General features: G+C 36.7%; 1 protein-coding gene across 1 annotated transcript in view; it reads left to right on the top strand.

Annotated features, from left to right (window-relative positions):
• The first annotated feature begins 4,251 nt into the window (after nt 1-4,251).
• The window catches only part of LOC129277290 (adenylate kinase isoenzyme 5-like), a 33,356-nt gene continuing 20,820 nt past the window's right edge, over nt 4,252-16,787 (top strand). Inside the window, exons 1-3 of the mRNA XM_064110722.1 lie at nt 4,252-4,415; nt 7,826-8,024; nt 10,933-11,025. Coding sequence (XP_063966792.1) covers nt 4,353-4,415; nt 7,826-8,024; nt 10,933-11,025 — 355 coding nt within the window. The 5' untranslated portion in view covers nt 4,252-4,352. The remainder of the gene's footprint in view (nt 4,416-7,825; nt 8,025-10,932; nt 11,026-16,787) is intronic.

Raw genomic sequence — 16,787 nt, 5'->3', positions numbered from 1 at the left:
TCATCTTCTTCTTCATCTTCTTCATCTTCTTCATCTTCTTCATCTTCTTCATCTTCTTCATCTTCTTCATCTTCTTCATCTTCTTCATCTTCTTCATCTTCTTCATCTTCTTCATCTTCTTCATCTTCTTCATCTTCATCATCTTCTTCATCTTCTTCATCTTCTTCATCTTCTTCATCTTCTTCATCTTCTTCATCTTCTTCATCTTCTTCATCTTCTTCATCTTCATCTTCTTCATCTTCTTCATCTTCTTCATCTTCTTCATCTTCTTCATCTTCTTCATCTTCATCATCTTCTTCATCTTCTTCATCTTCTTCATCTTCTTCATCTTCTTCATCTTCTTCATCTTCTTCATCTTCTTCATCTTCTTCATCTTCATCTTCTTCATCTTCTTCATCTTCTTCATCTTCTTCATCTTCTTCATCTTCTTCATCTTCTTCATCTTCTTCATCTTCTTCATCTTCTTCATCTTCTTCATCTTCTTCATCTTCTTCATCTTCTTCATCTTCTTCATCTTCTTCATCTTCTTCATCTTCTTCATCTTCATCTTCTTCTTCTTCATCTTCTTCATCTTCATCTTCTTCATCTTCTTCATCTTCTTCATCTTCTTCATCTTCATCATCTTCTTCATCTTCTTCATCTTCATCATCTTCTTCATCATCTTCTTCATCTTCTTCATCTTCATCATCTTCTTCATCTTCTTCATCTTCATCATCTTCTTCATCTTCTTCATCTTCATCATCTTCTTCATCTTCTTCATCTTCATCATCTTCTTCATCATCTTCTTCATCTTCTTCATCTTCTTCATCTTCTTCATCTTCTTCATCTTCTTCATCTTCTTCATCTTCTTCATCTTCTTCATCTTCATCTTCTTCATCTTCTTCATCTTCTTCATCTTCTTCATCTTCTTCATCTTCTTCATCTTCTTCATCTTCATCATCTTCTTCATCTTCTTCATCTTCTTCATCTTCTTCATCTTCTTCATCTTCTTCATCTTCTTCATCTTCTTCATCTTCTTCATCTTCTTCATCTTCTTCATCTTCTTCATCTTCTTCATCTTCTTCATCTTCTTCATCTTCTTCATCTTCTTCATCTTCTTCATCTTCTTCATCTTCTTCATCATTTCTTCATCTTCTTCATCTTCTTCATCTTCTTCATCTTCTTCATCTTCTTCATCTTCTTCATCTTCTTCTTCTTCATCTTCTTCATCTTCTTCATCTTCTTCATCTTCTTCATCTTCTTCATCTTCTTCATCTTCTTCTTCTTCTTCATCTTCTTCTTCTTCTTCATCTTCTTCATCTTCTTCATCTTCTTCATCTTCTTCATCTTCTTCATCTTCTTCATCTTCTTCATCTTCTTCATCTTCTTCATCTTCTTCATCTTCTTCATCTTCTTCATCTTCTTCATCTTCTTCATCTTCTTCATCTTCTTCATCTTCATCATCTTCTTCATCTTCTTCATCTTCTTCATCTTCTTCATCTTCTTCATCTTCTTCATCTTCTTCATCTTCTTCATCTTCTTCATCTTCTTCATCTTCTTCATCTTCTTCATCTTCTTCATCTTCATCTTCTTCATCTTCTTCATCTTCTTCATCTTCTTCATCTTCTTCATCTTCTTCATCTTCTTCATCTTCTTCATCTTCTTCATCTTCTTCATCTTCTTCATCTTCTTCATCTTCTTCATCTTCTTCATCTTCTTCATCTTCTTCATCTTCTTCATCTTCTTCATCTTCATCTTCTTCTTCTTCATCTTCTTCATCTTCATCTTCTTCATCTTCTTCATCTTCTTCATCTTCTTCATCTTCATCATCTTCTTCATCTTCTTCATCTTCATCATCTTCTTCATCATCTTCTTCATCTTCTTCATCTTCATCATCTTCTTCATCTTCTTCATCTTCATCATCTTCTTCATCTTCTTCATCTTCATCATCTTCTTCATCTTCTTCATCTTCTTCATCTTCATCATCTTCTTCATCATCTTCTTCATCTTCTTCATCTTCTTCATCTTCTTCATCTTCTTCATCTTCTTCATCTTCTTCATCTTCTTCATCTTCTTCATCTTCTTCATCTTCATCTTCTTCATCTTCTTCATCTTCTTCATCTTCTTCATCTTCTTCATCTTCTTCATCTTCTTCATCTTCTTCATCTTCTTCATCTTCTTCATCTTCTTCATCTTCATCTTCTTCATCTTCTTCATCGTCTTCATCTTCTTCATCTTCATCATCTTCTTCATCTTCTTCATCTTCTTCATCATCTTCATCATCCGTAAAAGTACAGTCAGGTTTGTTTATCATCGTATTTGTAGAATTGTGCAGGAGTGTGTACAGTTCTGTGGAAGATTCTACGTGCGGTTAAAAAGAAGAACAGTGGTAGTAACCAAACTCTTTTCGTGATTTTCAAGTTTTCAATCTTATTTAGTACATGGACATTATGTCACAGACCGCGAAAACTCAACTTTTGTTTGGTCACGATTCCACGGAGGAAAAATAGTCATTCTTATTTTGTCATCAAATATTACTCTAATCATATTTGTATAGTGAGACACGTGCAGATATCACAAAATCAGATTTTCATTACTTTAGTCTTGTAACACAGACCCTAGTTTGTATTTTTACACAAAAAAGTGAGTAAAAAATAGGAACACGTTTCGGTTTTGAAAAGGCTCTTAAAAGTATACAAAAATGTTTGATATATGTTGGTTGAAAATACAGAGTGATCAGAGCATTTCGTAAAATTGAGGTTTTGTGCAGTGGCGTAGCTAGGATTTTTTTCTTGGGGGGGGGGGGCACTGGGGGGTCCGTGCTTTTTCAGGGGGGCACCATTTTTTCCTTTGTGTGTGTATGTGTCACAAGGGCGAATCCGACTTTCGCCAATAGGGGACGGGGCCCGAAATTATCTTCACCTATATTTCCCCCGATCAGTCACTTCTTAGTTTTATTCTTATAAAACAACATAAACATGAAATAATCTCATAAGCCTTATAAAAAGTGCGAGCGCGAAGCGCGAGCGATTTTTTTTGTTACTTTCATGTATTTTTTCCTGAAAATTTAATATTCTGGGCAATGTTATGTGTGATCCTGAACAAGATTCGTATGTAACTAGATAGTTACTGCGAACGCCAAGCGCGAGCAGAAATTTTTATTAACTGTTCTAGCATTATCGAAAAGGGACCTGTTAAGGACTGCTTACAGTTACCCACGAAGACGGTATATATTTCAATAATGCGAGCGCGAAGCGCGAGCAATTTTTTTTTACATTCCGACCTAAAAAATTTTCATTCTAAGCACTCAATGGGATAGGTATGTAAATAAAAATTGATGCGAGCGCTAAGCGCGAGAGGAAGAAAATTGAGATTTTAGACCTAAAAGCGGGACACTCTATTCTTATTTTGTAAATCATAAATAGGTTTAAGTTAATTGGGTATCATTAATAATGCGATCGTGAAGCCTGAGCAGACAATTATTGATATTCTGATGTGAAACTGGATAATTTAAGTACATTTAATATAAAGGACATGCAGGCTATCGCGCATGTTTTCGATTTAGACCTAGAATCTTGGCAGTCTGAATGATACATTTGTTTAATGGAACATTATGGAATACACGTAGACAATAGGGTCTTGGCAAATCAAACAATTTTACCACGCAGCTTGAGCTTAAAAATGCTGATATGTAGACTATAAAAGGGACATTTTACAACTAGAGCACTTAAATTTGTTAATGAAAAAAATTGATGAAAGCTCGATGTCCGAGCTAAAATATATTTTGTATATTGACTTCAAAACTTGCTCCATATCAGCCTATTGAGCAAGATGAATCTCATCGAACAGGCAATTCTGGCGCGAAGCGCAAGCAAAATTTTTATATAGTAACATGAAAGATTTGTTTTTTTTTGCAAGTCTTCCCTTCACATTATTTCATTTACTCGCCTTCCTCCTCTTATTTTCCTCTTCTTTTTCTTCTTCTGTCTTTCTTCTTCTTTTCCTTTTTTCTTTTCTTCTTTCTCCTTTTTTTTTTTGCTCTGCCAATTTTTTTCAGGGGGGCACCTGGGGGGGGGGGGGACACACCAAATCTCAGGGGGGGGCACGTGCCCCCCAGGCCACCCCCCAGGCCCCCCCCAGGCCCCCCCCCCCCCCGTAGCTACGCCACTGGTTTTGTGCTTTGCAATTTTGAGAGAGAATTACACATGACTAAAATAAAAGACTACGCCGCCAGGCCAGCGCCCACGACTTCGACATGAATAATTCATGAGCGCACTCCATGGAAACGCGCTCGTTGATTATCATCAAGGCGATAAGGCCACGGCGAAGTGGCTGCTATTTTTCTGTAAAATTTGTAATATCTTGAAACGAAAATGACATCGAGAGAAGATACCAAATCGTACCTGTCCAGGAATGAGATACCTCAACTTTTTGAGGTGAGTGTTTGTGTAGTTTTTTTGTTTGATACATTTGAATGTCAATTTACGATGTAGGAATTTGCAGTTTAGCGAGTCTTCAGTCCCACATATTGGAAATACAGTTTAGATGATTGCTTTAAAGCCTCTGCAGCATGCAGCTCCGCGACCGTGCAGCTGCTGCACTGCCTGCACTCTGCAGTGATTTCGCTCTTGTTCATGATCATGCTCTTGATTGACCCTTTGAAATTTTGAGGCTTCACTGACATGTATGTAATGTGTACCCTTTGTCTGGTTGAGTGATGAGTAGATTTATGTCTAGATCTACATGTATATATATTTTTTTTGTCCTGGACATTATGGGCCTGGCTTCAAGTTCAATATTTTGTTCAAAAGTAAAACCAAAATTAAAAAAAGGCAAAAGTAGAATTCTAACTTACTCTGAAAGTAAGTTAAAAATTACATCTTTCAATTCTGACATGACTGATTCATAACATTTTTTAGGAGAGTAAAGTGCCCAAATATCAGACACTTAATTTAAGAATAATTGGACCAAAACAAAAATACAATCATGAATCAATTAAAAATCATATGTATTTCTGTAGACCTAGCCTAGGCTCTACAAATGTTGAATAAAACGATGTCGTAAAAAAAAAAGAATTGAAAAAAGTATGGTAGATCTAAATGGAAATTATTTACTTACTAAGTTTACCAGAACTTCAGAAGCTTGTTTTTTGCCAAATATCGGCCACAACAACTCTTGATTCGTGCGCCGCGATCAATTCTGACGATTTAAATCATGCTCTATTCCCCAAAATAATTGCTTGACTGTTGAGAAAACAACTTATTTCAGCAGTGCAAATGACAATTTTGATTATAAATACTATCAATAATTTTAATATAGAAATTGGTGGAAAGACTTCCTTATGTCCCCTCCACTGATTTGAAAAAATAATACTCCAAAACCCCCTTCTATCGATCTCTTTTTCTTCTCACTTCCGGTTGGTACTTGGATTCGAACCTCTCACTGTAGAACCAGGTATCTCCAGTCTGTCGCCTTACTGAGCTAGCAGGAATTGTTGAAAGCTATGGGTTTCATAACGGTTATCAACCGATATTACAACTAGTCTACTCTCCAAGAGTATTGGGTATCTATTTTTCTGACTAAATAAACCGATGCCACTGGTAAAGTACACACACTCGAGATTTTGACAGAATAAAGTCATATTTTGGTATGTGTCCAACTTTTCCTTCCTAAATCTCTTAGATATAATATAATTCTTGATAGACCTTCTCCATATTTTTTTTGCAATTTTAGTGGAGGGGACATATGGAAGTCTTGCCAAATTGGTAAATAATAATTAATTGCTTACCAAACGGACCTATTTTGGTTTAAAAAAATCAGGCGTCTTCACTCGGCTTGGCGTTCGCGTGTCTCCATTGTGAAAACCGAGCGCGTGCACGTTTACAGCACACATTTCCAATTCAATCGGCCGAGATGTACGATATTTGGGAGAGTGCCATATTTGGAAAGGTGTCGAGTTTCCTGCCATGGGGAAACCCAGTGGCGGCCATTGCAGATTTTTTTGCGATCGATCAAACATGTGCAATCTCGGCAGCGATATTTCCGACTACAAGCACTTCCCCTTGCGAGAGTTTTTTTTTTGGTCATCAATCTTTTGGAGTCCAAACTTAGGGAGGGTCATAAGGTCATAAGACTCTTTTGAAGTCAAAGTCATGGATTTTAACCCTGGGTTTAACCCCTGGAATAATTTTTTTTTAATCAGCAACTTGGGTCTACTTTGTATCTTGTATCACATGCATGCAAGTCCCCCGCCAGTGCAGGTCCCTATAGTTGTGGCCTTGTGGGGAGGGAGTTAAAGTCATTTTTGTCCAATATTTAGACCCTATTTTTGACAATGTCAATGACTGAATCAGTGAATGACTTGCTTGATTTGTCTTTGGATTTGTTGTTATGTATTTTCTAACAGACAGTGACACTTTATTCTTTTTCATGTTCTCCTTTTGTTCCCCATCAATCCTCTTCTCATCCTTTTTCTTTTTCTTCTTGCTTTTCTCTTTTTTTCTTCTTGCTTTTCTCTTTTCCTCTTCTTCTTTTTCATATGAATGAGTTGGACATATTAAGGGTGATATCACTGATCATTTTGTATGAGTTTCAGGTCACAAAAACAAGGTCAAAGGTCATTTAGGGTCAATTATGTCACTGTGACCATGCATTATCAACATCTAAAACTGCTGGTTATGATTTTGAATTTTCAAAATATATTATTGAAAGTTTTGTCTATATAGTCAATGTTGCATAGTGTGAGTATTATCAGGTATTGGCAAAATAAATGGATTTTCAGGTCACCAGACACTAGCTGAAGGTCAAAGGTCATTGGAGGTCAGTAAACTTAGTATTTTATTAGCAAAGCCTAGGATTTTTGTTTTGTTGTGAACTATTATACATCTTGGTTTCTTTAAATGTCAGCGCTGCTGCTATATTTGCCCCAGGCCACTTACATTGACAAGTGGATACCATGTGCGACCCAAAAAACATGTAAAAAGGATGTCTTTTTCAAGATAGGGCATGTTACGTATGTAACGTAATATGGGTGTCAAAAGCACTAAAATAATGAAAAAAGGGTATCTATTTCGCTAGGAAAGCTACATGTTTAGGGTCAAATTTGTGAGGGTAAAAAGACTAAAGTATAAAGGATGTACTTTTTGCCCCAACAGTCAACACTATACATGCTTAGAGTCAGACTTGCGCAAGGTGTGGGAGGTGGGGCCGTACTAAACCCAATGATGTAGGTAAAGGTAAAACCGACGTCCGTGACATATAACAATTAAAATATCGCTGTACTTATTTAGGGGTTCATTTCAGGGAATACTTGCCAAGGGTATCGCTTTGTTTTCAATACTTGTTATAAGGGTAGGGTTTCACACACCAATACTTGTTAAGGGTGCATTTTCAGAATATGGAAAATACTTGTTTAGGGTGCTTTTCGATACCCCATCGTCGCGCATGGTATCCACTCGCCACTATACGTGCTTAGAGTCAGACTTGTGCGAGGTGTGGGAGGTGGGGCCGTACTAACCCCAATGATGTAGGTAAAGGTAAAACCGACGTCCGTGACATATAACAATTAAAATATCGCTGTACTTGTTTAGGGGTTCATTTCAGGGAATACTTGCCAAGGGTATCGTTTTGTTTCCAATACTTGTTATAAGGGTAGGGTTTCACACACCAATATACTTGTTAAGGGGTGCATTTTCAGAATATGGAAAATACTTGTTTAAGGTGCTTTTCAAGACCCCATCGTTGCGCATGGTATCAACTCGTCAATGGAAGTGCCCCCCCCCCCCCCCGGTGATACCAGATTCATGTATAGATGGTGGTCATGATGATCTTTGCTCTCCTTATACAGAGTCTGATGACAGGGCTGATGTACCACAAACCGGAGAACCATGTTGAGTACATGTTGAACTGTCTTAAGAAGGTACAAGGCGAGCCGGAAAAGACCAACTCGGTCAAATGGAACACCTTCGTTGAAAACGTCAAGCGGTCCAGTCCTCTGCCTCCCATCCAGCCTGACAATGGGGAGAGACAGCCCACCTTCACCACAGGTGAGAATTGTTCCTTATTCTTGTACCCCCAAAAAAGTGACATCATGGTTACTGTATTCAAAATGAAAAAATAAATTGTAAGCTACTTGTATTCTCAACAGCCTATAAAATATTTGGGAACCAACCTTTATTTGCTATTACAAATACACTTGCATCTTAATCTTTTAAGAAGCTGTATTCATATTATCAGTTGAATTGTCTGAAAGTGTAAATTGTCATTGTGGTCACATAAAAGTGCCTGATTAATAGCTCATTTACCCAGGGGAGGTACGTAGCTATTTTTAAAGCTCTAATAATTACCTCACTTCTTTCTTATATGCCCGGAGGGGCCACTTCCATTGACGAGTGGATACCATGCGCGACCACGGGGTCTTGAAAAGCACCCTAAACACGTATTTTCCATATTCTGAAAATGCACCCCTTAACAAGTATTGGCGTGTGAAACCCTACCCTTAACAAGTATTGGAAACAAAACGATACTCTTGGCAAATATTCCCTGAAATGAACCCCTAAACAAGTACAGCGATATTTTATTGTTACGTCACGGGTCTGTCGGTCGTTTTACATTTACACACCATTATTTTGGTTTAGTACGGCCCCACCTTCCACACCTCGCGCAAATCGGACTCTAAACACGTAGTATTGGGGCAAAAAGGACATCCTTTATAAAACATTTTGATTTTGTTTCATCACCTCCGCATATTTTACCCTAAACACGTATATTTTTCTGAGCGAAATAGATACCCTTTTTTCAATATTTTTGTGTTTTTGACACCCTTATCACGTTACGTACGTAACGTGCCCTATCTTGAAAAAGACATCCTTTTTACGTGTTTTTTTGGTCGCGCATGGTATCCACTCGTCAATGTAAGTGGCCCCCCCGGGCTTATATGCCAAGCACCTGGCTAGATGGTAGATGATCTCATTTTCATATTAAGTCTTTGGTGCATGCATGTGTGACTTGGCCAGGGATCGAATCGATGGGTGCTTTACTACTGAGCCACCATGTTTTCCAACTCGCATTTTCAAATCTACTACATGTACAGTATCATGAGGGCACACTGTACATGTACATAGTGTATGCTTGTTAGACTGTATGTCATCCTCCTGAGTTTTATTTGTGCAAAATGGCAAAATCAAAAGAAAAGAAACATTAAATTTTGATATTTTTAGGGCTCAGTTATTTTGCAGCAATAATGGTAAATATGAAAAAAAGCACAAAAAACAACAGAAAACAGGGTCAATGAAAGGGACATTGAAGCCTTAGATGGCTCTGGATTGAGCCCTGTTTTTATATATTCACTGACTTGCATAAAGTGCCCCCTTTTCATCTCCTATTTTTCTGTTTTAAGATAGTTTTTAGGTAGATTTTTTTTACACTTAAGGTATTGCCTAATATATAGATCAGTCCAGTCTTTTATGTATTTTAGTTTCAACCTGTACAATACAAAAATTAAATAAAATATTTCATCTTTTTATAAATGGGGGAATATAACAGGAGGAAACACCATGTGAAAATGCATTTTATTTATAGACGATTTTAGAAAGCACTGTTGTAGAACAATAAAGTTCATCGAAATTAAACATGTATTTTTGTTGAAAAATTTGACTTGTCATTTCTAACTTGCTTTTAGCTGGACTTTTTTTTTATCTGTCACCTTGTTCAACTCAACTCATCCTGTTTGTTTATTTTTTTTATACAAGGACCTAATGTACATGTGTATTTAATGGTCTTTAATTCTCTGAAGCCACAATCAATATTATTGATTATTTCTCCCAAAGGTGAAAAGAAAACTCCCTCTTTGTTAAATGTGCAGGAGTGGCCAATTTATAAAGAGATAAACAGTATCTCAAGGGTTTGATTGCTACTTGTAACAAGTGTGGATAGTTGATACTAAATTTATATAGCTGATTTAAGTTGATAGTGCACAATATTTTTTAAGATCATTACAAATCTTTGAAAAATGAAAACAAAGTGAAGGAAAATATACAAAAGGAGGAGTGAGAACAAGTAGTAGGAAAAGGATATCATACTGAAAACGAGAAGAATGAGAATAAGAACAAGCAAGAAAATGCAGGAGAAGCAAGATGAGGAGGCATTCGAAAAGAAAAAACAAAATAGGAGGGGTGACAGAGATAGCAGAGGAAGAATGAGGAGAAGAAGAGAACAAAGAGGAAGAGGAATAAGAAGAAGAAGAAGAAGGAGGAGGAGGAGGGGGGAAGAAGAAGAAGAAGGAGGAGAAGAAATGAGAGAAAGAAGAAGAAGAAGAAGAAGGAGAAGGAGGAGGAAAAGAAGAGAGAGAAGAAGAAGAAGGAGAAGAAGAAGAGGAGGAGGGGGAGGAGAAAGGATCAGGAAAGAAAGTAAGAAAGAATGAAAGGAAAAGAAGAAGGAAGAGGAAAACAAAAGAGCAGAAAAGGGGAAGGAGGGATTGAGTAGGAGGGTGTACATTCTATGATTCAACAATTGAAGAAAACATTTTATTTTTCAATTATTTATTCGAGTGATAGCCATAATTCAAGACTTTTTTAAAACTCTTCTGTTAATCTACATGTACATGTCAGGGGCCGCGGAACCGGGGGGGCTGGGGGGGCTTCAGCCCCCCCCCCCCACTTTTTCCCAAAACCGTGTACAAAAACCTAAAATTGACCATGTGATTGTGATTTTTAGCATGGTCAGCCCCCCCCCCACTTTTGGCTCAGCCCCCCCACTTTGAAAACCGTTCCGCGGCCCCTGCATGTATTGGTGCCTGTGGGTACTGTATTTTTTCTTTGAATATATTTTGTACATCTGTACTTGCCCTCTCCATAGCTCAGATAGCAGTTGTCAGCTTCTTGGTCACTGAAGAGTATATACAAATCTTAGATTCAACTGAAAATATTCCTTTTTTTTTCTCTCTCTTGTTTTTAGAACCAAGTCTTGCTGATATGAAGCGATTAAGTCCACTGCCTCCAATTTCTCCCAAACCAAATCTATCCCATGTGCGCATTATTCTTGTCATTGGTAAGTAATCTATTTTCCTTTTCATGTGCCAGTACTAGATTTGAATTTAGTAATTTTGTCAAATGAAGTAAAGGTTAGTGTAAACATAATATACCTACACTCTATTATGTAAAAGAGCTAATCTTTTCCCTAATCACTCTCCTCTCAGTGAGACGAGGATCAGTCATTTTGGAGTGGGATTGACATCTTTTGAGAGTGGATTTACCTTTTTTGGGGAGTGAAAATGTCTAAATATTTACACTGTTCACTCCAGAAGGAGCTATATTTGGAGTGAAAATGTCTTAAAAATTTACACTGCTCACTCCAGAAGGAGCTATATTTGGAGTGAAAATGTCTAAAATTTCACACTGTTCACTCCAGAAGGAGCTAGAATTGGAGTGAAAATGTCTAAAAATTTACATTGTTCACTCCAAAAGGAGCTATATTTGGAGTGAAAATGTCTAAAAATTTACACTGTTCACTCCAGAAGGAGCTATATGTGGAGTGAAAATGTCTAAAAATTTACACTGTTCACTCCAGAATGAGCTATATTTGGAGTGCAAATATCTAAAATTTTACACTGTTCACTCCAGAAGGAGCTATATTTGGAGTGAAAATGTCTAAAAATTTACACTGTTCACTCCAGAAGGAGCTATATTTGGAGTGAAAATGTCTAAAAATTTACACTGTTCACTCCAGAAGGAGCTATATTTGGAGTGAAAATGTCTAAAAATTTAAACTGTTCACTCCAGAAGGAGCTGTAATGCACTCTCAAAAGTTGTAAATCCCACTCCAAAATGACTGGTCTTGTGTCTTACTTTGAGAGGAGTGCGATTAGGGACCAGGGGCCTGTTTCATAAAAGGACTTGCAACTGTTGTAGCTTTGCCATAATGGCAACTACCATGGTAACCTCGATTCTAATTGGCTGCTGAGCTCTGTTACCGTGGTAGTTGCCATTATGGCAAAGTTACAACAGTTGTAAGTCCTTTATGAAACGGGCCCCTGATTAATAGCTCTTTTGCATTTAGAGTGTACTGTTTTAGATTTTTATTCCAATAGCAATTTCATCTCCCAATGAATTCAAGCTTTAAAAATGGATAATAATTTACCAAAACTTATAGCATACTATTCTATTACTCTTCATCTTTAATAATGTGAATAGACGATATTCTTCGATGAAAAACTTTTATGAGAATAGGAGTGGGCTATAAATGGGTGATTTTTGGTTTTACTGTGGGAACAGTTTTTTTGTGTTCCTTTTACCTTATCTCAACATGAAATGACAATATTTTTTGTCTCGGGTCCGAGAAAAAAGTGTGCCGGGCCAAAATCCAAAATGGCCGCCAAAACCCCCCAAAATCACAGTTTTGGCCACAACTTTTTTATTTGGTGGTCATTTTCTCTGGTTTTGGTGTCTATTCATATGTTTTTTGGGGCAGGCAATTTGTTTTTCCTATAATTAGTACTTTTAAACCATTATTTGTAGAGTTAAAAGGTAATTATACCTAAATTTTCCCATTTTTGTAACCTTTTTTCAGCCAAAAAGTGGGTTTTATCATCCTGGGGTTCTGGGATATTAGATGGTATGAGGTCAACAATAGCAAGCAGCTTCATGTAGCTATATTGCTTTTATTCCTCCACTTTGGGTTTTACGAATATTTGTGAAATATATCTTATCAAATAAAAGAAAATGTCATTTATCCATAGGGGCTATACGGTGTACAATGCACTGTACATACTACACTGCATATATCCATGCATTGACCACCATGGCATATGACAAGGCCTGTATATAAACTATAGTGTCATAGAAATGAGCTTCAAAGGTTTAGAATTAGATTGTGAATTTGATTCCTTGTCAGCTGATGTACATGGTGAAACCAGTAACGTAAATTAAACTTACATGTAAATATCACATACATGTATATATACGTACATCACATTTTTAGCCATATCTTCTTCATTTGGAGGCTTTTTTTAAAACCTGGTTCTGGTGTCTAACTGGCCTATGTTTATGGGGTCAGGTAACTACTAGTATCATGGTAACGCTGATCAACAGCCAATCAGAATAAAGGATTGCATGCAAGTTACCATTAAGTTAAGTTAACATACCGGGTAATGGAAAATTTTTATGCAACGGGGCCCAGAATAGCTACAGTGTAAATTACCTCTCTCCGCCCCCTGAATTAGCATATTTGACAAAACATGTCCTCAATTTCTGAGACAAAACATATCTTCAATTTCTGAGGCATCTAATTCTAAACCTGAGGGCTCATTTCTATGACACTATAGTTTATACAAGCCTTGTTATCTGTCATGGTGGCCAATGCATTTATGCAGTGCAGTATGTATGTACAGTACATTGTACATATGTATACTGTATAGCCCCAATGGATAATTGACTTTTTTTTTTTAATAAGATATATTTCACAAATATCCGTAAAACCCAAAGTGGAGGAATAAAAGCAATATAGCTATATGAAGCTGCTTGCTATTGTTGACCTCGTACCATCTAATATCCCAGAACCCCAGGATGATAAAACCTACTTTTTGGCTGAAAAAAGGCTACAAAAATGGGAAAATTTAGGTAAAATTACCTTTTAACTCTACAAATAATGGTTTAAAAGTACTAATTATAGGAAAAACAAATTGCCTGCCCCAAAAAACAAATGAATAGACACCAAAACCAGAGAAATTGACCACCAAATAAAAAAATTGTGGCCAAAACTGTGATTTTGGGGGGTTTTGGCGGCCATTTTGGATTTTGGCCCGGCACACTTTTTTCTCGGACCCGAGACAAAAAATATTGTCATTTCATGTTGAGATACATTACAAGGAATTAAAAAAAACTGTTGTCATATTGAAATTACAAAAAAAGTATTTTTGACCCATGTATAGCCCACTCCTAATGAGAATTACTGTACAAGGGAGATACATGTTGTACATGTATTGAATTTGATAATAAGAAAATTCCACATAATGGAACAACCTTCCTACTGTTATTTATACTGATTATCATGCGGTTTACTGCATTCACTGCCCATATGTAATTCACTGGTGACATTTCAGCAATAATCGGAACTGCATTTGTGCGCTTCACTGTGCGGTTGCTAAGCAATAATACTCAATCAAATATTCAAAGGCAGCGCTCCATATGTATCATGTACTACATGGATCTCCTTACAAAATATGTAGTTAATTACTATGACAACATGTACTTGTACAAATGTAGGTCTTCAGTTATTTTGTAGAAGTTCAGTTTGTCCTTTTTTTAAAGATTATCTGACAATTTGGCCTGCGATGATTATTCACTGTGATTGTTGTGCATTTGCAATTGTTCTAAGGGTAGGGGGGTGGTAACATTCTGCCCTATTAAAAAAAGGAAACCACATTTTTAGTAACATAACCAAATTTGAGTTATCGTTTCATATTTTGCCCTACTGTTTTTCTTTTTTGGCCTAATCTCGAATAGCATAACTAAAATGTAAAGCAAGTTATTATTTGTTTGCATTAATAATTGATGTCATTCTGAGACATTCTGAGTTTCTTTTATTTTTAAACTCATATAATTCAATTAACTTCACTGGTACAGTGGATCTATTTTTGTCTCGCCTGCATAGCAGAACGAGACTATAGGCGCCGCTTTTCCGAAGGCGGCGGCGTCAACATCAAATCTTAACCTAAGGTTAAGTTTTTTAAATGACATCATAACTTAGAAAGTATATGGACCTAGTTCATGAAACTTGGACATAAGGTTAGTCAAGTATTACTGAACATCCTGCCTGAGTTTCAGGTCACATGACCAAGGTCAAAGGTCATTTAGGGTCAATGAACTTAGACCATGTTGGGAAAATTATTTTCAAAATCTTAACCGAAGGTTAAGTTTTTGAAATGACATCATAACTTAGGAAGTATATGGACCTAGTTCATGAAACTTGGGCATAAGGTTAATCAAGTATTAGTGAACATCCTGCTCGAGTTTCAGGTCATGTGACCAAGGTCAAAGGTCATTTAGGGTCAATGAACTTTGGTCAAGTTGGGGGTATTTGTTGAATTACTATCATAACTTTGAAAATCTATGGATCTAGTCCATGAAACTTGGACATAAGGTTAATCAAGTATTAGTAAAAATCCTGCCTGAGTTTCAGGTCACATGACCAAGGTCAAAGGTCATTTAGGGTCAATGAACTTTGGCCAAGTTGGGGGAATTTGTTGAATTACCATCATAACTTTGAAAATTTATGGATCTAGTTCATGAAACTTCAACATTAGGTTAATCAAGTACCACTGAATATCCTGTGCGAGTTTCAGGTCACATGACCATGGTCAATGGTCATTTAAGATCAATGAACTTTGGCCGTGTTGGGGGTATTAGTTAAATTACCATTAACTCTGAAAGTTTATGGATCTAGTTCATAAAACTTGGACATACAGTAGAGGCGCACGGCCAATATTGGAGACTGTCTCCAATGTGGGAGATTATCTCCAATATCAGAGACTTTTGTAAAGAATTTGGGTATCCAATTTCAGAGACAGTCTCCAGTTTTGGAGTCCAAGTTCCTTTGTTTACATTTGCTACAAAAGGATTACCTTGGCGGCAAATAAAAATGTGATAAGCAGATTCCTCATGAAAAATTACCCCTTTTCACCATCTACTTTAAAAATTCACCATCTACTTTTATTTTGATAAGGAATTTTGTTGTCAATCACACACAAAACAAATGGGCTTCTGACCTCAGTGAGACAAAATTTTGGGTGGAAAAAAAATCATACTTTTGTTGGTGTTGTTTCTTTTGTCCTTTTGCAAAGCAAGTCTCCAATGTGGGAGATTGTCTCCCCTATTGGAGAGAGTCTCCCATATTGGACGTGCGCCTCTACTGACATAAGAGTAATCAAGTATCACTGAACATCCTGTACGAGTTTCAGGTCACATGACCATGGTCAAAGGTCATTAAAGGTCAATGAACTTTGGCCGTGTTGGGGGTATTTGTTGAATTACCATCCTAACTCTGAAAGTTTATGGATCTAGTTCATAAAACTTGGGATATAAGTATAAGAGTAATCAAGCATCACTGAACATCCCCTGTGAGTTTCAGGTCACAAAACCAAGTCAAAGGTCAGTTAAGGTCAATAAACTTAGGCCATGTTGGGGTAATTGTTGAATTGCCATCATAACTTTGAAAGTTTATGGATAGAGTGAATGAAATGTGGACATGGGTGTAGTTGACAGTCTTAAGTCTCCGTTCAAATGTCATTTATGGTCAATGAACGTGGTATTATGTCATTATATGAATGGTGTTTTTGTGAATGATTATTTTATAGTAGTTTTCAAAGTTAGCACTGCTGCTATATTAAATTGCGTAATGCAGGCGAGACTGCCAGAGGCGTTCCACTTGTTAAATAATTGACCTTGCTCCCTCTTTCATCTTTATCTATTAATCTTGTATTAAAAAGAAAAAGGGTTAATGAAATAAAAAAATGTATTTACAAAAAATAAGGAATAGTTCATTAGGGCATTGGGTACAAGTAAATATTCACACTTATGCACATGGTTCAGCACCTTTATTTCAAACAAGCTGCAGGTGGATTTTAAGTCTTAACAAAACTTCAAGAATAGGAACATCTGACCTTTAAAAACATATTGTAAATTGATAATTACAGTTGTCAGTTTTCACACTCAGGCACATGCACACCCTCACACCACCTCCACATTCCCGACTTAAAATCATAATTAAAAAAAAGACTGTTTTACTGTCTACCAAAGAGCATTTTGAATAATGGA

The sequence above is a fragment of the Lytechinus pictus genome, chromosome 15 (genome assembly GCF_037042905.1).
Source record: "Lytechinus pictus isolate F3 Inbred chromosome 15, Lp3.0, whole genome shotgun sequence".
In the NCBI taxonomy this organism is placed as follows: Eukaryota; Metazoa; Echinodermata; class Echinoidea; order Temnopleuroida; family Toxopneustidae; genus Lytechinus; species Lytechinus pictus.
This window is presented reverse-complemented; position numbering and strand designations above follow the sequence as displayed.